The sequence below is a fragment of the Tympanuchus pallidicinctus genome, unplaced genomic scaffold (genome assembly GCF_026119805.1).
Source record: "Tympanuchus pallidicinctus isolate F22 unplaced genomic scaffold, pur_lepc_1.0 scaffold1, whole genome shotgun sequence".
Lineage (NCBI taxonomy): Eukaryota > Metazoa > Chordata > Aves > Galliformes > Phasianidae > Tympanuchus > Tympanuchus pallidicinctus.
The window spans coordinates 100,173,759-100,194,462 of NW_026294618.1; the positions used below are offsets into that span (position 1 = coordinate 100,173,759).

At 44.9% G+C, this 20,704-nt stretch overlaps 1 protein-coding gene across 3 annotated transcripts in view; it reads right to left on the bottom strand.

The window, feature by feature from the left end:
- Window positions 1-20,704, bottom strand: part of TOGARAM2 (TOG array regulator of axonemal microtubules 2) — a 46,467-nt gene that overhangs the window by 16,482 nt on the left and 9,281 nt on the right. For 2 of the 3 annotated variants that reach the window (XM_052682107.1, XM_052682101.1), the window contains 10 exons: window positions 12,444-12,569; window positions 11,339-11,473; window positions 10,582-10,776; window positions 10,068-10,288; window positions 8,384-8,556; window positions 7,081-7,127; window positions 5,099-5,289; window positions 4,147-4,306; window positions 3,034-3,198; window positions 1,167-1,308 (listed from right to left, as the gene is read on the bottom strand). In XM_052682107.1, coding sequence (XP_052538067.1) covers window positions 1,167-1,308; window positions 3,034-3,198; window positions 4,147-4,306; window positions 5,099-5,289; window positions 7,081-7,127; window positions 8,384-8,556; window positions 10,068-10,288; window positions 10,582-10,776; window positions 11,339-11,473; window positions 12,444-12,471 — 1,457 coding nt within the window. In that variant the 5' untranslated portion in view covers window positions 12,472-12,569. Of the gene's footprint in view, window positions 1-1,166; window positions 1,309-3,033; window positions 3,199-4,146; window positions 4,307-5,098; window positions 5,290-7,080; window positions 7,128-8,383; window positions 8,557-10,067; window positions 10,289-10,581; window positions 10,777-11,338; window positions 11,474-12,443; window positions 12,570-17,571; window positions 17,794-20,704 lie in introns of those variants that run through there. The other variant, XM_052682114.1, reaches the window with a different exon arrangement.

Sequence of the window (20,704 nt, forward strand, 5' to 3'; positions counted from 1 at the left end):
GAAAGGCAATTACCAAAGAGATTGATTTTTCTCACCACCCAAGGAGAAGGCAGCACCCTCACAAATTACTGGGGTGTTGGCTCAAACAAACAAAGGGAGGTGCTTCCTCACACAGCACTTAGCTAAACAGTGGAACTGGTTGCCACTGGAGGCTGTCATGATCAAAAGCATCCACAAATCCAGAAAGCAAATAGATGGTTTCAGGGTTAATTTGTAGCCATTAAACAAAACAGCCTTCCTGAAAGCACTGAAACACAAATTTCCTATGCCATTCTTTCCTCACTGTGTTCATTAAAGACCTGAGCTGGATGAGGACACAGGGTAGAGTCGAGGCCTAGAGGGCTGTAGGACAGATAACTCAGCACCACTGGGATCCCTGAGCACAACCTTTTCTGCTCACACCTGTAGCAGCTCTCTACCCCTCACCTGTTCAATGTGGAGGGGAAAAAAGCAAAGCACCCATGCAAGGAAGTCGCTTCAAAAGCTGGAGATTTTTCTCAGTAATTGTGGTGTGAATGGAGCCCAGAAATCAGAAGGACCCCCACCTGAAATTCAGTCTCCTGTTTTCCATCTAATTTCTGATTAAATGGTGATTATCAACAAAATATCCTTACGTGACCCATAGGAAGCTGCAAGGAGGAAAAGTTAGTTTCTAGAAGTGCAAGGATTCTAAAAGATATATATATATTTTTTTTCTGACACAAGCACTTCAGGAGAAATAAGAGGTCAAGCAACCCTGCAGCACTTCTCAGTCTGTTTTGCAAAAATTGCAACACCCCATAGGCAGCTCCAGGGTGAAGGGCCTTCTCCTGCTGCCAGCAGCAGGACCAGAGAGAACTCCTTATTCAGTTCCACCTAGGGCAGCGTTCTGAGGGTTCCAAATCTCTAAAGTCAGGACTGCTTCTGGTGTCAACACTGTCTTGTTCCATGACTTTTTTCTTTCCTGCTAGAAGATAGCAGAGACCTGTTGTGGCTGTAAGCACTGCTATGGACCAGGACATGCAAGCGGCTGCCACTACATCTTTGCCCTGTGATGACTTTGTAGTGGTTTCACCAGTTCCTTTTGTCTATCTGGACTGCCTGGCCACGGAGGTGCTGAAAGAAAACATTTTTAAGTTACCTTTTAACTGAGAGGAAAAAAGGATGAGAAGAAAGCAGGTTCTTACCAGTCATTGCTGCTGAGCCATGCGAGTGCATCGAGCAGCACCTGCTCAGGATGAGAGAAGGGTCTGGTCTCCCTGGTGTCCCCACACTCAGGCTCCTCTCCCCACTCCAGGCAGCCCAAAGCAATGGCTGGCAGTGAGTTTGCTGTAGGCAGAAGGTCAGACATTGGCATTACATACCCTTGGCAAGGTATGGCACCACAGAGCATGCTGCAAACCACGCTGTCAGCTGAGGTTACATGTGGGTACAAACTGGCTTTGCCTTCAAGAACCTTCTCTGCTTCCAGGCTTACTGCTTTCCCCAGCACCCAAGCATCCTCCCTCCACCCTACGCTGGGCTCCAACTCCTTCTGTAAACCTGAAATCTGCACACTGAGTCCTGTTGGGCTCAGGCAAATCCCCAAGGAACAACCACTGGGGAACCAATACCTCACCCTCTAAATCCATCAGAGCACCTGTTTCCATTCATTTCAAGCATTCTAGACAGCAGGCAGCTGAGTGCACATATATTTTAATATACTATAGGGAAAGTAGTAGTTTATAGTTTTTGTTACTTTTCAAGCATTATGAATATTTACTATTTCAGTGGTACGCACTGGTTGTACTTTGAAGACACCAAGGTGAAATTTGTCAAAGGTACTCGTTTGCAAACTGTGCCGTGCCTAAGCTTTCTCTTGTGGAAAAATGCAATTTCTAGTCTAGATAGCTGTGACAAAAAAAAAAAAAAAGCCTTCCAAACATGAATTAGGAGTATGTAAATATAGATGCAAATTGTTGGCAAACACGCTCTTTTGATGATATATGTAGAAGGCACAACAAAATTGAGATGACAAATGCATGTTTAGAAAACTATTTTATAGTTTTCATGTCTTGCACTGAAAAGCTTATTTTCTAGAGTGTAGATGAAAACACCTGAGTTGTCTGGAAGTATTGAGTATAAACATTGCATAGAATCTAGATGAACTGATGTGGACTTTATAGAATATTTAAGCTTCCTTGTGTGTTCTCCAAAATGTGGAGAATGGAGGAACTGTAAAATCAGCAGCAATTTTTTCAAAAATGCTCTGATAGGCCAAAATTCAGATCTCACTGATGTTATCATTGTCTGTACAAATACGTAGATGTACGTATTCAACATGAATGGAGAGTCATGTCAGGCTAGTTCTGGTCAATGTTGAAAAAATCAATGAGTAGCACCCGTAGAATACACCATTTGAATAATGATTCCTAGCTCCCTTTTTCACAATTCATAACATGAGATAGGCCTGGGTGGAAAAGGACCACAATGATCATCTGGTTTCAACCCCCTGCTATGTGCAGGGTTGCCAACCACCAGACCAGGCTGCCCAGAGCCACGTCTAACCTGGCCTTGAATGTCTCCAGGGATGGGGCATCCACAGCCTCCTTGGGCAGCCTGTTCCAGTGCGTAGCACCCTCTGCATGAAAAACTTCCTCCTAATATCTAACCTAAACCTCTCCTGTCTCAGTTTAAAACCATTCCCCCTTGTCCTATCACTATAGCTGATAGTAAGTACTAACTGATCGTGGTGGTACACATATATGCAGAGTGGGCTAGCCCTGCAAGTACAGCTGCCTCCCTGTTTAACCTACTGGCTGAAGCCAGCACCAGTGTTATATTTTGGACTCTCAGTATGAGGTTAAGACTTTATCACTGCTTTATTCAGTTAAACTTTTCACTGGATCCATATGGACCAGCTGCTCCAGTATCATTGGGCTGGAGTGGCTTAGAAGCAGGCTTGCTCTCAATCCTCAGGACAGGATTTGGACCTGAGGTTCCATCTGTGTTTGGGGTACAAGAAGTTTGTGCTCCTCGTGGGACAGAAGAGCAACTACAGCAGAGCAGACTTACCTGAGGAGTGCCGTGGGAAGCTGGTGTCCTGGCTGATGACAGGGATGCTGGGCAAGGAGGGCCTGTTGACCCGCTTCCTCAGCGTGGTACCAATGCTCGACCTGCATGCATTGCTGGTGCTGGAGGAGATGGAGAGTGCCCCATTGATGTGCAGTGGGCCAAAGTCTGCAGAGACAGAAAAGCACCTTGTGAGTAGGATGCTGGACAGGGTGGACTGTAGGCTTGAAAATGGCTAGAATTGTTGTTGGAGTTGGGTAAATCTGTTGTCCTATTGTTCCAAGCACAACATTTTGCACGCTAACCTGGGATTGATAGCAGAATGCAGTGATATTCTCCACTCAAAAACGAAGAAAACTCCGCACTGCCTTTCCTTTGTTTTACTGTTTCAAAGGCCAGATACAGAAGCTACATTTCTTGGACTCCCACCTCAGCACTCCATACCAGCATTTCACAAAACAGCAGCAAGAAAAAGAGCAGATAACCTTGCGTGGTGCCCTTGGGCTGGGTGCTGACTTCTTAAGATCACTGCAGCAGCACTCATGGTAATGCATGCTGCAGGACAATCAGAGCCTGTCAGCTGCAATTAAGTCAGCAAAGCCGTGCATTCATGTGGGTAAAATGTGAGTGATGCTAAGGGCTTCCAGCATGGCTCAGCAATGCAAGCTCCTCAGCTGGGGGCAGAATAATCTGTCCTATCACATGAGCAATAATTTTCTTTTTTTTTGCCTTTTAACTGGAAATAGTCCAATTTCTGCTGTCCAGGTTGCACCTTAGTTAAGAAGCTTTCAGACTCACCCATTCACCTTCCCTGTAAGCTACTCTCAATTAGAGAGTCTGAAACACAAATGTCATTGCAAGACTTATATAGCCTGCAAGACTTGATAGGAGAAGGTGGGGAAGTTACTTATTTTCATGTCACTGACTCACTATGGGCTACAGGCAAGACACTTCATGCCTCTGTAATTTTCTCTGGAAAACAGAAATAAATCATATTCTAACTTCCACTCAGATGTAAGTGAAACAGCCTTCCAGTTTGATTTCATAGATATTTACAACACTATGCAAACAGTAAACAAGTGAACACAAAGCCCCACAGCTATAGCAACCACTCACCTTCTCCAGCTACACCCCCAGGGTCAGCACTCCAAGTGGAGACCTGCAACGACTTCTCCTTTGCTCTCTCTTTCTCCCTCTCTCTGAGCAAAAACTCCATCTCTTTTATTTGCTTCTGGCGCATTTTCTCCTGAGCAGACTTGGATATGGTGATATGGATCTGGTTGTATAAGAAATGCATCAATGAGCATGAAGAGAGATGCACAAACTGCACGTGACCCCTCATCAGGAACACAGCGCTTGAGCATTATGGTCTCTAATGCATGTTCCACAAAAATGCCAATTGCTTCAGAATATTTCCTCCTTTTCCTCATCTCAATACTCAATGGTCTCTGTTTCCAAATCATTCCACTGGTTCAAGACACTGCTTTGTCCTGCTCAAGCCAAAAGGAGTGCCCCAAAAAGCATAGCCCACATTACTAGAGGGCAGACAGCTTGGTTCCTACAGGCCATGGCAGGAGAGCAAACACCACTCCCATTCCTCCATTCTCTGCTCCTGAGGAACACAGCTGCTCCCTGAAAAGCATGTATCCAGAAGAGGATTCAAACAAAAAAGCCTGAGAAACATTGGTCTTAATGAAATGAAAAATTGAGAGTAACACAGTTATGAGATACAGCAAGTAAAGTAACAAAAGAAAACTGCTCTTTTGCAACCTTGCTTACACCTAACGTTATGATCTTTGCTTCCAAGCATGCACACTGCACACGTTCACTGAACATATAACTGAATCCACCATTTAGATCTGCAATGAATTGGCTTTCATAGGTGAAGAATGCTTCTTTTTTTTTTTTTTGTCTTAGTGCTATCTTTCAACCAGCATCTTCTGCACCAGCAAAAACGAATGCCTCTCTCCACATGAGAGGAAGATGATGATTTTCAGTGACATTTTGTTACTGAAGCAATCATTGACATTGAAAAAGAAACCTGCTCACCCCTACCCACAGCCCTTACCCTTCCACTGCTGTCCTTCCAGTCATCGTCCTTCAGAAGGCAAGGACTTGAAAGGTGATCCATTTCTTTGGCCTGGCTGAGGGGTAGATCTGCCAATGGGGGCACAGGTTCACACAGACGCGCCACAGACTTCATGCTGCAGGCAACACGATGCTGGGGAATAGGCAAGATGTGTTCCAGAGTCCGGAATTCTGAGGAGATACGAATATGCATTGTGTTTGAGAAGGCACATAACATGCAGAAGCAGAACTGTACTTCCTGTTGGCAAAACTCAAGTCTACTGAATGACAAAGGCCTCAGCTCCTGCTAAGTAGCTGTGTTTGAGAAAAGAAAGAAGATTGTCCTCGTCAGAAAGCTTCTTATCTGTTCCTATCCATTTTCATTGTAGTAAATCTTTTTTTCCTTGGGTTTTGATTGCTACAGGCCTTCATAGAGGTATCAATATTTCCTCTTCTTTGCTGGAATATTTTAGAGGTCATCTGAAGGAAAATTTGAGATGGCTGGAGTCATACCAAAAACAGAATTGTGTTCTCAAAGTTGTATTCATTCTCCCCGAGGAATTTCATTATAAATTGCAGATTAGCTCACTTCCTGGGTGGCCTCACTAAAAGCTGATTCTCTTATGGAGAATAGTACAGTACGGCTCATTCTGAAATGCTCTCCAACAGAGCTGTTAAGACTCAGAGAACTAATCATTCCTCACATGGCTTCACAGATGATAAAGTCATGTAATAGCTAAGTAGTAAAAAAAGGAATAACTTTTTTTAAATCAGGATTTTTTTTTCCCCTGCTGAATGGCCAGTCGATAATAAAGAGAGAGAGAGAAAGAGATAGTTTAATGATATAGCTCATTTCTAGTCCAGAACGTATCCACCAAAAATGTCACCTTACTTACTCAGCAATACTTCTCCCTAGCTGCATTCAGCATCCTAGCTTCATGTCAGCAATAAAGTAATCATTGCTACAGCGTACGCTCGTTATTTGGCAGAGTTAACACCAAGCTAAGAGACCAGTGAATCTTATCTCTTTTCCTACATCAGCAAAATTATTTGTTAAACTCTCATCTCTCTCATCACTCCAAGCTCACAGATGGCAAAGAAGCAGCAATGGTGTCATTGAGGTTTTCAACTTAAAAGTATTGGCTAACACAGATGCAACTGACACTCTATTTTATCTTGCAGAACTTTTATTGCTAGTCATAATGCAAGGGAAAAAACAACAGCCGACAGTCATCTCCTAACCTAGCCTGAATTTGCAGAATTGACAACTGCAGATAGAGTAGGGGAAGATATTCATAATAATAAACCTAGCTTATGTCATTTAAAGCAAATTAGTTGCAAAAAAAAGGAAGCTTCTGTTCATCGCTCAGCATTTGATTTAGACTTGTGTTTCAAGAGGATGGAAGGCTGAGTTCAGACAAACACTGCACTGACTTCAGTCCTTCATCTTTAAATGGAAAACTCACAAGAACTTAACGCATAAGATTTCACTTCTTCTTCCAGTGTAAAAACATGAGATGTTTGTGAATCTACTTCACATCTCAAAAGAGCTTGGCTCAAGATGAGAAACTGCTCTGAGTGAAGATTTCCTCCTCCAAGCACAGGTGGAATGAGTGTGAGCATTTCTCATTTCTCCAATCTTCAGACCATGAGAGAGAACTCAGGAAGATTAAAAACAAAAAAACCATGAGTGTAGAAAAGAGCACAATGTGGAAAGGTTGAAAGAATTTCTTTTCCCGCTGTACATCTCCAGGATGCCAGAATAACCCCCCCTCCCCAGCTACTGCCATTCAGACCCCCTGCTGGAGTTATTTTCACTGAATCATCAGAGCCCTTCTCCCACTTACAGGGCTCTGAAGTAGTCAGCTGAGCATAGTAAGGAAAGCAAAAAGTTACAGGACGGTTTTCAACAGGAATTTCACAGTGCCAACCACAGGTCAGGATTCTCATGCTCATTTTAGGATAGCGATGACCTGTACCTACCCAGAGATGAAGGGGTCTTCTCTTCTGCTCTGCTGCCTGATCTTGGCCTTAAGAGAATTGAGAAAAGAATATATGAGTGGAGAGAGGTGGGGGGTGGGGGGGGGTAGAGGGTTAGCTTTAAAGGAAGAAAAGTTCCTTAGCAAAATCATTCTGGTGAGGAAAGATGTGCAGCCCATAAAACCAGTGATACAAAAAGCTCATTAACTGCCATTATGCTTTCAAGCTGTAGAGTCACACAGCTCCAACTGAAACATCGAGTTCCAGCTGAAGTGCAGGAATCAGATTCTCCAGTGTGGGTGTTCAAGATCCAATTCTGCTATCTCTCTTTTGGAGCTAAGTGGCTCTCTCTTTTACAGACACCTTTCTGAATCAGCAAGAGATGTTAAGTCAGTCTTCAGTCTGTACAGAGAGACAGCTACATCTACATTGCAGCAGAAGTCTAACTTCGCTGGGTTGTGATTTAAACTGATGACAGTATCTTGGTACAGATGATAGATAATACCACAGCTCTGTCATTAGACTAGTATTACATCTCCCTGTGCCTTCCAGAGAGAAGAGTTTTCTTCCAACTCAGCTAGTACATAATGTATTCAGATTGCACCTTAAGTGCTATACTGAAGTTTTTTTAATTGGAACCATGTTTCTGTTACTTCTTATTTATGGGTACAACAAGGATAAAGTTGGCAGCTAGATTTCCCTATGCATACCCGAGTACCTGTCCATCATTTACAGCCCTGTAACTGCTTCCTAGCACCTTGCCCTTTTGATCTTAAAACCATAGGTAAACATTACACATCTATAGGATTATGCATCCAAAAACAGATTTATCTTTGCTCTCATTCCACAGTGAAGACCCAAACAAAGAGAATTTAGGAGCAACATTTACAAAAGCAGTGCCTAAATTTGGTAGGCAGCTATATAATAGCTAATATTTGCCCCAGCGTATTTTTGCAGGTACAGATACTGGTTTCTTACATGCATAGACATTGGCAAAGTTCACATACAAAACCAGATGCTGGATTCAGGTCTATATAGCACAGCTCCTAAATGGCATCACAAGGATTAAAAAGTGAATTAGTATCAGAACCAAGCAGAGCATCTGCTCTTAAGTTCCTCAGAAGTCCTGTCTCCATCTCCCCTGCCTGCTCTTTAATGTTGGGTTTGACATGTGGGATCACTATAGAAACACAACCTGGTGAATACACAGAAATTTGTACAAATACATTGGAGAGTCAGCCGTGGAAAATAACCTCATGGGATGTGCGAGTTGAACAGAATACCAGAGGCAGTTACTTTGGCATACCTCATCTCCAGGGGCTCTTGAGAAACCAAATGCTGCAAGCTTGGGAGAGGTATTTCAGTGCTGCCAGGATCCCCGTCAGATGGTCTTGCTGACTTGGGGATGGGAGGAATCAAGGCCACCCCCAGTGACTTCTTCCTTTCGTCGTCACCACAGTACAGAGACTGCAATGAAGCCTGGAAATAGGAGAGCAGTGCTCAGCCCAAGCCCACAGCTCTCCTGCTTGATGCCACAAGCAGTTTAGCAGTACTCTTCCCTAAGACTCTGAGGAAAAGAATGAGTCAAACTGCATGTCTTGGCCTGGGATGGGCAATGGAAAGTGGTGAAGGAGGGACCATGTCCCATGCTGTTGACAGCTCTCCCTCTTTGCTTACCTCTGTGGCAGCAATCTGCTTGGCAGATAGGATGTTCTGGGGTGGTGTCACCTCTATTAGTTTTCCTATGGCACTGAAATGGGTTTAGATTGCTATGCCCCTGCAGTCCAAAGGTGCCCACCAGCCATTAGTGAGCCTCAGCCAAGTCCCCACACAGTCATTTTGCATACTGTGAAAACCTGCTTTTCTCAAGGCCATAATTCTTTTTCTGCTGCTGCCCTTTCAACATTCCCCTACCAGCCTTTTGGTCCAGATGCTAATGTGCTTTCCAGATCCTACACAATTCATCACTGTGGGCTCACTGACATTTATTAGGTTCAGTGGAGCTCCCTACCCTGCCACTCTGTGTAAGGTCTTTCTGCCTGCTGAAATCATTCAGCTTGGCAACGTCACCCCTTCAAGCTCCCCCCACTATGGCTAGGGAGGGCAGTGGTAGGAGCAGAGCACCTTTACATAGTATCCTATCATTCTTCTTGTGGCCAGAGAGCAAATCAGGATCTGTTCAATCTCCATTGAAACCAACAGAGTTAATGTCAGGGATACATATGTTCCTGTAACTGCAGGGCTGAAGTAAAGTGCACTAACCTTCTGTTAATTTTTCCTCTTTATACTAAAGCTGCTATTCTTCTGCCCTCTCGTGCCCATCTTGACAAAAAAAAAAAACAAAACAATTGCACCTCCTTCCTTTCCTGCAAAGCCAGTCGCATGGATAGAGCCTGGGCTCCACTTCTCCTGGCCAGAGGTGCCAATTCCCATCACTTAACCCTGGGCAGACAGAAAGCAACAAAGCCACACAGAGGCTGCTGAGCTCTAGCAAAATTGCTAGAAGCAACTGTGCAGAAGTACATTTGCTGTACTTGGAACTCAAAGTTCAGTTTGCAGGACTGTCTGCTCCAGTAAACATCTTTTGCATCTACATCAGAGCTGGTATAAGAAGCTGCCAATACACTGGTATGCCTGCAACAATAACAGCCATGGATGCTTCACAGAAATGTGTACCTACCAACTGTAAAAGGATATGCTTGGCCAGGTGAAACATATTTTCTTGCTCTGTGTGGTTAACTAATAGTTTTTCTTGGTCATAAAACCACAAGTGGAGCTCATAGAGAGCACAGAAATATGCTCTTATTCATATACACTGGGGATACAAAGCACACTGCAAAGACAGCCTGAAATGCTGAGCACATCCACCTGAGCTCTTCCTTGGCTCAGCTGCCACCCTGTGCTCACACCATGGGGAAAGAGGATCTCGGAGCTCTGCCCACAGGAGTACACTGAAGATCCACTACATGTGATTTATCTTGTTTCCATACCTCTGATGTCAATTCCTTATGGTTGTCTTCATTGCCACCATGATCTGTGCCATCCTCCCTGAGCTCCTGCTCCCCATTGCTCATCCAGCCAGACTCTAGGGGAGGAAGGCTGTTCTGGATGGGAGGCACAGGCTTGTAGGTTACCAGGAGCCTCTGGGAAGCTGACCTGGAAATTGCTGGCTTTAGGGCAAGCACCTTTGGGTCACTGCTGGCAGTTAGACCTGCAAAACAGAGAGATACAGTGAAAGAGAAGCAGCATTTCAAACACAAAGCACCTGGAGCTAGATATTACATTTGACAGATTTCTTGGAAATCTGGTATACAGTAGTACACTGTGCAGTTAGCATACAGGTATGGCCCTACAGCAATGACAGGGCTACGTGGGAGATGGAGCAAGGAAGGTTACTGTAGAGGGCACACACAGGGGAGATACATTCAGTGGTAATATGCATTAGCTCTCTAGGCTGGGAAAGACCCTCCCTCCTTCTGAAGAGCAGGCAGGCTCCAGCCTTACCTCTCTGTGGGGCTAACAGGCCCTCAGACATCCTCCTCTTTTTCAGCTTGTCCTTGATCTGAGTAGTTTCCAAGGCAGCACTGCTCACCTCCCTTTCCTGGGGATGAGGAAGGGAGGAGAGATCACTTCTAGCCCCAGCATCAAGATCCTGCACACTAGCCTTGCTGTCCCAGCCCTCCAGGGACGAGATGGCTCCTAGGCATGGAATGGAAAGAAGTGTGTTAGTTGTTAACCTCTCTGCTTTACAACCAACCATTCCCATGTCAGTCCTTGGCTTCAGTGAACACCACCAGTAAAGACCTGCACAGTGTTACATGTTTTAGTTCAAAGCAGAGTTAGTAAGCAAGCAAACCGTACCAGTGGCATCATCCAGTCCACAAAGTCAGATCTGAAAGGCAAGCACAAAAAGAACTTGGAACTTACCAATGGCAAGGCGTGCACCAGTAGCATGGGTAGATACAGAACTGGTAACACACGACAATGCCCATTTAAGGCCAGTAGGGCTGCAGTCCCTATCATGGCTGGCAGTGGTCATCATTCGGATACTATTGATAAAGTATAAAGCATAACGAACTAATGATAATGATGTGATGCCAAGAGCACCTCCAGAGGAGGGCAGGATCATCCACATCCCTGTCAGCCACCTGCTCTGACACAGAAGCACCAGAGCTGACCTCTAACGATGATTTCTTCCTAAAAGCAAGATTTCTGTTGGGATAAGTTTGCCATCACACATTAAACCACCTTCCATCCTCACCTCCTTCTTCAGTAATCCATCTGCTGCCACAAAGCTGCAAGTTTGAATCAATGCTTCCAGCCCGCAGAGCTCTGCATCTGGGTTTAACTTTCGGGACGCTCCCACAGTAGACAGCAACTGGAGCATCATACTTAGCTTTAAAATAAAGACAACACAAGTTACTTGAATTTTCAGCATTTAAGAAAGAGCAGGAAAAAATACATTTATAAACAGACATCCCTTTTCCATATCAGACTGACACATCAATATTAACTAACAGTCCTGACCTCAAAAGCCTTAGCAACTCCATGCCACGATGTCTAAAGAGATGCTTGCATTTCAGCATTTTGATAGCTGAATGCTCTGGAAAATTACGTGTTTTTCTGGTTGCCTATCCAAGACTGCAGAATTTCATCGTCTCCTCTCAAAGGATAGACAACCTGCAAAGGTATCTAAAATTTGGCAATATCTAGTGAGTAGCTACTTTACAAATCTGGTTTGAAAGCTCTTTGCTTTCTGTAATTTCCAATCAATTTTTTTAGTTTTTATGTCCCTCCACAATAAATTAGTAGGGCACAAACAATGAATCACTGGGTGCTATATCTAAGAGGACTGTGCACTATACGCCCCCTGTATTCAATGAGCTCAATGGAATATTCTATCTGTAGGATACAAATTGTTCATTCAAATATTCTCCCTTGTTCTGTTTCACTGTTACTGGAGTTTATTACCCTGCTTCAAAGATGCTTCCTCTCAACTAACAGCCTGGCTCAGAGAAAACTTTTGATCTTATTTATTCCTGAAAATTCAAAGCTATGTACAACATGTTTCCCTGCCTTTCATCCTGGCCAATATATTCCCCATTACCCAGCCTCCAAGGCTGGGCTCTCACCTTACAGAATGAAGAATAGCTGCTGCACTTGCCAGCACAGCCAGCACCTCCGGGGCTACGTGATCAGTGCTGTGAATGCAGCCTTTACAGGGGCTCTGCCTCCCTGAGCCAAGCAGCATTCCTGGGCACCAGCATCTCTGCTGCGAGTAAACGTGCTCCAAAGGCTGCAGCAGCAGGGTTGCAGCAAGCCATGCCTGGAGAGCTAGAGGTCTTTCATCTGCTGCAGCCCCTTACCTGCTGCAAAGTTATCTTCTGTTGCCATGTGGGGATGATCAGCTTTGTCCAGACGAGAGGCTCCACGTGGTGCCTGTTGCTGGGTCTGACACAGCTGCCACTGGGGTCCTTTGCAGCATCAGGAGCCTGCATGGAAAAAGGACAATGCTAGTAAAGCTGACAGCCATCATCTTTAACCTCTGGTGTCACGCACGGAACATGGTAGGAAACTGCTCAAGGCAGGCAGCGTTAAAACACCGTAAAAATGCATTCAGGCTCTGTATTTTCTACATTTTGCCAGAAACACAGCCAAAAACTGGAAAACGACTGTTGACAGCATAGCAGGGAAGTGTAACTCCAACCCAGCAGCTGCTGTTTCCATGGCCGGATGGTCATGGCATCCAAAACAATTTTCTCACCACACTCACTGCTGTTGGAACTGGGACCACACAATGGAGCTTTATAGTTTCATGTGTTCAGTGACAAAGAGCTGTAATGTTGAAGTGGATCTACACCAAGAACAACCAATAATGGAAAAAAATTTGAGGGGCAGAATGGTTTCCCTTTTCAAGCCAAGCATACCTACATTTACAGTGAGGTACATGGTCATCAGCCTGGTATGTACCCCTTTCCCATCTGAGAAGGGGTAGGAAGGTCTAGATCAGCTTTTATGACACATCCATGAGTAATTCTGAGGTACAACTCAAACCATAAGCCAGATGCTTCCAGATCTGCCACCTTTTGGGAAAGGGAAGAGAGTAGCAGTTGGCATAACCTCTTGACACCTCAGAAAGTCTGAGCCTGTAGCACGAGCCATAAGCAGGGATGTCAGCTGTCCAGAAACCACCTTCCCTGCTAACACCAGCAAGTGCCCATCCCACAGGACTAGAGGACTTGGAGGCAGTATAATAGGGTACAAGATATACAACAGTAAAAAGTTCACTCTCTGTGCAGTACCACAGCAAAAAACAACACTTTGCAGCTTCAGCTCCTGTGGTCTATTTCCTTACCAATTTGGCTGCTTTAAAAGCTCTGGAGATTTCTTTTCACCTTCTGGCAGAGGCTTCAGTCACCATACAAAGCTTTGACTTCTTTGTGTTGGCCTACTTTTTACAGCCTAACCAGAAAGGTAAAAGGGCATTTTGCAGAGCATATCTTAGGATGAAAGGTCAGCATGGTAAATCAACAGTAAAATTCCTGTAAATGTCAGTGGAAACAGAAGGATATCAATTGCTTTTTCAAATCTACTGATAGGTGCCTACAAAGCTCTGCAGAAAGAATGGCAACCACATGGTAGCTAAGTGCAGCCAGGAGGATCAATCACAGACAGCTCAGTTAAACTATTACAGCAGGAAAAGACACCTCTGCTTTTGATGGGAGAAAAAAGCATGTACTTATTATCATGTTCTGTGAGCTTAAAACAAGTGACAAAGAATGCCTAAGCAAGGACTTCAGTCAAACTTACAATCAGATAAAATTGTGTCCTCAAGCAATTTACAGTAGAAAATGCTCATATAAGCAGCAAGGCCCTGTAGCCCTATCCCCTGCCCAATACATTTACATCTCCTCCAAAGCTGTCAATGGCTTTATCTGTAATAAAGCAAGCAATTCCAGACAGACTGGAGTTAGCTGTTAACCCATTTCTGACTTTAAACCTTTCTGTTATACTACGTAAATTCAAAGAGACAGCTTAAGGTCAAGGAACAAAGATGCTGAGAGGGTCTTTAGAGCCTGACTCCCATTATTTTCAGTGAAAGTCGGACACTAAATATCCCTAAAATACAAATCTTGGTCTATTTCAAACTGTGCACATTAAAACAAGGAATGAGAGATGGCAGCGTGAGCGGGACAACGGCCCAAAGCAGGGGTTAAGGTATACTATCTTTGATTTCATCATGTAGGATGAATATCTAGAAAATACATCAGTGGTGCTTCTGGCTGGTTGAGATCACCTCCCAAATGAAGCTGAGCATGCCCCATTGCTGAAAGTATTAAAAATACCCAAGAGAGAGCACTAGGTGCCAGAAATGAGTGTATCTTGTAACTAGGATGGAAGGTTCCCTCTGCCACTGACACATTCTGCAATGAAACTGGCTCAACGTGGGCCAATATCTCCATGCCTCAGTGTTGTCCTTCTGCCAGGCTGTTGTCCTACATGCTAACAGAAATGGAAAGGGCATTACTTGTAGCCCCAGAGGCTTAACTGCCTCAATTCAGGGCTGAATTCTCAATTCAGGCCAACTACATGTTATGGAAAACTCCAAATGTATGCTTATATAAGGTCACCTCATTTTTTTTTGAGGAGGACAGAAGGAACAGAAGACTGCACAAAGTCTGGAATTATAATGGAAGAGCAATTTTCCTGCAGCCTCACATGGAGGATTCCTCCTCTGCCACTGATATGTAAACAATATGCTAAAAACTGGCTTTCTGAAGAGGAAAATGGAGCAAAAATGCATCTGAGCAGCCCCAGGCCTTGGTGATGTTTCATTATACAATAACTGTATGTCTTGCCATTCCGCTGGGTTAATCCACAGGAAACACATCCTCTGGGATTTTCAGCTTATTTGGATCATTAGCCCTCAGTAAATGAAAATAGAGATTATTTAATACTGCCATTACCGTCGTCTCTAACTAACAACCTATTTCTCTGGTGGCTTCCCAGCACAGCAAACACACACGTTGCTTTTTGCTCTGTGTGTGTGTGTTCTGCCCTCACTTCATGTTTGGAAGGTATTCAAACTCAGTGCCCCTGTGCAAAGCTCCTGTCAGGGCTCCTCAGCCATGAAACAAGAGTTACCATAAGCAGCAGCTTACCCAGGGCAATGAATCAAGAGGTAGGAATAAGCTAGTCTGAATGCTAAACCTCATTAACTCCTTCTAACACAGCCAATCAAACCCTCATTCCAGCTCTAATGAGGTGCCCTGCTGGACACAGTGGTTATGGGTGCACTGTACACAAGCTTGTGATGGTCTCTGTTGGAGATGTGACCAAAGGTGCCAGTTCCCCAGCAGTGGGTGATGGATTGCTCTGTGGACTCCTGTGCTGGTTAGATACAGTGAGGTAACAAGGAGCCAAGTACACTGACTCGTTGCCTTAAGCATAACCTTGACCAAAAGCATTGGAAGGATTTTCTTTATGGAAGTGTTTTGGCTACAGCTCTGGAACCACAGGGTCCTGAACTCATGCAGGGCTTTGCTCATCACACAGCATCGCACTGGCTTCTTGTGACTGAATTTTCCTTGGAAGTATCAGGCATGTCACCCCAGTGCCTCGCAAAGAGAGCTCTCCTGCCCTATCCCTGCCTCTTCAGTAGTAAAGGATCACTAAAATATGCCCTCTACCCCATGCTCTGCTCCCTGTGAGGCCTCCCATACTGTTCCCTGCATCTTTCATAAAGGCACAAACAAGTGCAAGCACAGACACCTGCATAAATCCAATGTAGCTCCAAGAAGCATCCCAAGGGTTCTGTCCTGTTCTGCGCAACCAATAGGCAGGGAAATTCTCAACGATCTGTACCAATCTCATTCAGCAGCACTGTGGGATCTGAGTTACATATTGAAATTTTTCATTGCGAGTAACAAGCATTGGGAGCACAAAGGCTCTAATGAGATGGGTTTAATTGTCCATTTTATTACTCTTATATCTGTTTTGCTAAGTTCTAGTGCTGTTCTTAGTGCCGTATGAACCTTGAAATACAACAGTTCCCACTGCTCAGAATTTACTCCTTGTCCTTAGGGCACTTAAACACCCCTCTGTCACATTCAAGATCTAAGTCCACCTTTTCAGCATCACCAATATTTTTAAAGTCTCCATTCACCTCAGCTACCAGATATCACCTAACTCCATGAGCATTTGGATTCCCAGACCTCCACAGGCTGCTGCTAGAAGCAACCAAAGCTGAAGAACAGGATGAAAAGTGGACATCTGCAAGAGCAGTGTGAACTCTGCTACCATCTTGCCACTCAGCCTGCAGCAAAATGTAAATCTTAAGGTCAGGAAAAGAGAGCCTCTAAACACAACCTCTGCATGCATGAAGTTGAATAAGTCAACTTCAGCTGATTACAGGTCAGCATCTCCAGCTAAAATATGAGAATGATTCTTGGAAGCTTCTCCAAAAAGAAAATCCTCAGTGTGACAAGTACTACACAAGTGCAAGAGGCTGTTGCTGTCACCACAGCTGCGGTCCCTGCAGCAGAGCCCCAGCTTGCTAAATTGTGAGGGTAGAAAAGGAAGGGAAAAAAGGGAAGCAAAGATATTCTCTCTAAAGAGAGAAAGAAATGAAGGGAGATTAACCTGCCAACACCTGTGATAACGAGCATCCTCCTATCTCAGCCCTTCACAACTTGGTCTGGCCCCACTCTGCAGCTGAAGCAGGCCAGCATCTCTGCACCTCAAAAGGAACACAAGGTACATCAGACTGTTGGAGGGTTCTTCCCCCCTCGACCTCCTGTACCTTCCACAGATCTAGTTCTCAGAAGTCTGTACCTCTTTAAACAAACCTCTCTGAAAACAGAGGCCAAGCTGAAGGAAAGTTTGTTCCTCAGGTGCTATGCCTTTAGAGCCAGACAGCCAGTAAGTTATGCAATGTTCTCTTTCTTTCTCTGCTTGGAAAAAGCAAACAAAAAAACACAATTCTACTTCTCTTCTCACCCTTTTAAGTGAGGTGCCAAGGTTCAACTTAGTGAAACACAGCCATTTAAACCACTGTCCAAAGCAGACTTGGTTACCACCCCACAGGGAAGAGAGGCACACCAGGAGCCACAGAACCGTGCTCTAACCCTCAGCAGCAACTGGTTCAGAAAGCAGATTTGATTTTGACCTCCCTTGGCTCTACTCAGAAAACAACAGTGCGAGCCCCAGAAGGGCCACAAGTGCAGTCTGTGCTTTCAGCCCATTTGGAGCAGCTAGGCAGGGATCTCTCCCTCTTCCTGTGCACAGCAAAGAGGGGATGTTGTGCTTGAGCTGAGGTGGGGGTTCTCGCTCTGCTGCTGTGCCATGGCAGGAATCACTCTGACCCTTTTCATGTGAAGAGTGGCTTCCTTGTCATCAGCACCCAGCAGCCTGGCCTGCCCTCCCCTCCTCTATCCGTCACCCCATACACTGCTTTCCCACCGCAGCAGGAAGCAGCCAGGGCTGCTCACCAACCTCCTTCACAGACAGCTGCAGCCTTCACTTTGCAAACCTCGCTCCATGCCGAGAAGCTCGTAATCCCCCTGAGAAATGTGAATCCCTGCTGCAGGTCACCTCCCAGAAGGCAACAAGGATTTCTGGTGCTGCAGAGCCTGCGTTTCCCAAGCCAGGAGCTGGGACAGCCATTTGGCAAGGCAGCCCCCTCCTCCAGGAGGAGACCGGCCCACCCCGCCAGGTGCAGTAGCTCCACGAGCAAACAGTGTCACGTGCCAGGAATAAACAAGGCTGCATAGCAACCGCTTCTCTGAAGAAATCTGGAGGAATATCTCCTGCCTGCAGGGTTGGCAGGCAGCTCCTCGGGTGCTGCAGCAGCAAGCACCCCTGGGAGATCAGCAGCACCCAAACCACAGCGCACGAGCAAATAGCAAAGCATCGCTGGCAGCTCATAAAAGGAAGAGGAAGTTCTCCACCCCCCCTTTGCTACAGGATTAAGAACTTGACAACTTTGCTTGGATCAGCAGCGTGAGCTTGGAACTATTTTTGCATGGATTGGTGTAAATCCATGCCTGGCCTACAAAAAGGATCATATTCAGGCAAGATTAGCAAAAGAGGAAAACTAATTCCGCCCAAGTGTCCCTCTCTGATCCAGCACAGCCACACTTATTGCCATCTCCACTAAACAAGAATTTCCCACCAACCTCACTGCAAATACTTTATGCCTCTCCACTGTGCTATGGATAACTACAGGAAGTTGAACAGATGCTTGGTTTTACTACTGCATGTTTTGTTCTTGCTGTGCTTACTCAAAAGCTATCTTTCAAATGTGAAAATAATGACTTTTCCCATCATTTAAGTGGCAAGTTTTGGCGTGTTCCATAACAAAGTCACCACTGGCTGTTTTTACAAACAAACACACACAAAAAGAGAAATTTTGAGCAGAGGTGAACACTGTTCTCTGTTAACAACAAGGAACAGAAGCTCATTCTGTCTGTAGCCACAAGAATATTCTGAAAAGAAGGAATTCTCCAAGAACTGAGTCCTGAAATCTTGTGCAACTTGAAGGCTAACAGGGAAGCACCAAGAGGATTTTTAGCTGGAAAAATGTGCAGTAATATAACTCCTAGGAAAACAAATAAAAAACAAACATCAGCAATCCTTTCCCAGCAGGACAGTCACCCCATTGTGACATGGGGGAAAGGCTGACACCTCACTCAGCAAAGCAGCATCCAAGCCAATGGAAAGCATCTTCTCGACTCTGCTGAATCACTCTGTCAGCAACAGCAGCGTAGCAGTCCAGGATTCAGCCTTACAATGTGTCAAATTTCAACGTCCCAAAACTTTCAGCTTCTCCAAGGCCGAGTAATTAGGTCCATGAGAAAATAACAAGCCTATACACCACAGGATAACAGAAAGTTGGCCAACTACAGCACGTGGGTGTCCAAGTATGACATTACCTGCACAAAACAGGAGAATTCTCAAAAAAGTTTTTCCTCTTTGCTACAAACCAGCAGACAACTGCCACAGACTCCAACATTGCTTTATGCTGTTAGAAAGGCTAGGAAAACCCTGCTCCAACTCTGTGGCAGGCTGCAGGCAAGACTTAATCTCATGCAGCTCCTGCCTGTAAAAACAGCATAGCAGAAACGCTGCTTGTTCACCTCTCTCCTGGTTTTCTTCTTGGACAATAAATCCTTCAGGCCAGGGAACTCTCTTTCTATAAGCACATGTCATCTAGTGGAGACATTGGTTAGGGACAATTCCATAATATGGCAGTGACACTACCTCTTCAAAAAATATTCCCTGGTATGGTGTTCAATCTGTTCCCTTTAATTAAGCTGAGTAACGAGCTACCAGCTCAGCTCTAGCAAAAAATGTAAGCTGCTGGGTATCTCAAAAGTGCAACTCTATGAGAAATCATCTTTAGGAGAGCTGAAAAGTGTGATCCTCATTAAACCACCTAAATAATGACTGAAGTTGAGCAAAGATTGTCAGCCGGTCAGATTGAGACCACCTGGGAGTATCCAGCAACCAGTCTCCAGCCTGGAGTACTGACACACCTTGCCCTTCTGATGGTGAGGCAGATTCAACAGCCCACATGCTTAGCCTGAAAAACAGGGAGACAAAGTTTTATTTCATTCTTCCTAAAATGGAAGAAAAAATGCTGCTATCAGAGGAGAAAGGAATACCTTCGCTCCTCAACCTCACATCATCCCACTTCATCTTGGGCAACATCTCTCCCAGGACACATTATGTCCCCTGCAGGCCCTTAATGACATAATGCATTACACAGTGAAGTCCTGTCCTGTGCACAGCCTAGACAGCCTAGAAATGAACCTGGTTGCAACACTGTTCCTTGAGGCATCCCTCCCAGTAGGTTAACAGAACTACTTGCCGTGAAATCCCTACACGTGAAGCACAGCCTCTTCATTTTAACAAATACATTTTGGATGTATTTGGCTAAACCTCTGCCCTCCCTGCTTTGATCTGCTCTCAGGCTGCATTTTCCTACAGCAGCAGAGAAGCCTTGAGGCTAAGCGGAGCTTTTCCCTTGTCCAGAGCAGGGATGGAAATAATGCCATCTTACATACTTGTAACCTGAAATCTACTTAGTTACCCCTCTCGACACCTTTTCTTTCACAGAGCATACTTGCTGGGCAGCATGGCCCTTCGCAGCAGCCTCACAGCACACATACAGCTTCTTACTTTGTTCTCAGGAACCGCTGCTAGGTTGGGAACCCTTGGGCTTTCCCCATGGCAACCTCATCTGTGCACTGGGCAAGGGCAACCAACGCTGTGTGGTATTTGAGCCTACAGGAGAAATGACCCAAGCATGCGGCTGGTCTGGAGCCAGCAGGTTTATGCAGACCTTCTGGCTATGTGACCAACGAGCAGAAGCAGGTTATTAATTTAGCACCAAAGGTGCCAGTGAAGCTTTGCAGGCTGGGAGGAAACAGATGAGCTTCACTAACAAATACAAGCTGGGTTCCAAGCCAATGGTAAAAATTGATGCGAGCTGAAATACCAACATACAGAAAAAAGAAAAAAAAAAGTGACATGAAGGCTTTTTATTTTTTAAATACTCGTTTCTTAATCAATCCTGGATTCCTTACAGAGAAAAAAAAACAGGCAAAAAACACAATGAATAGAG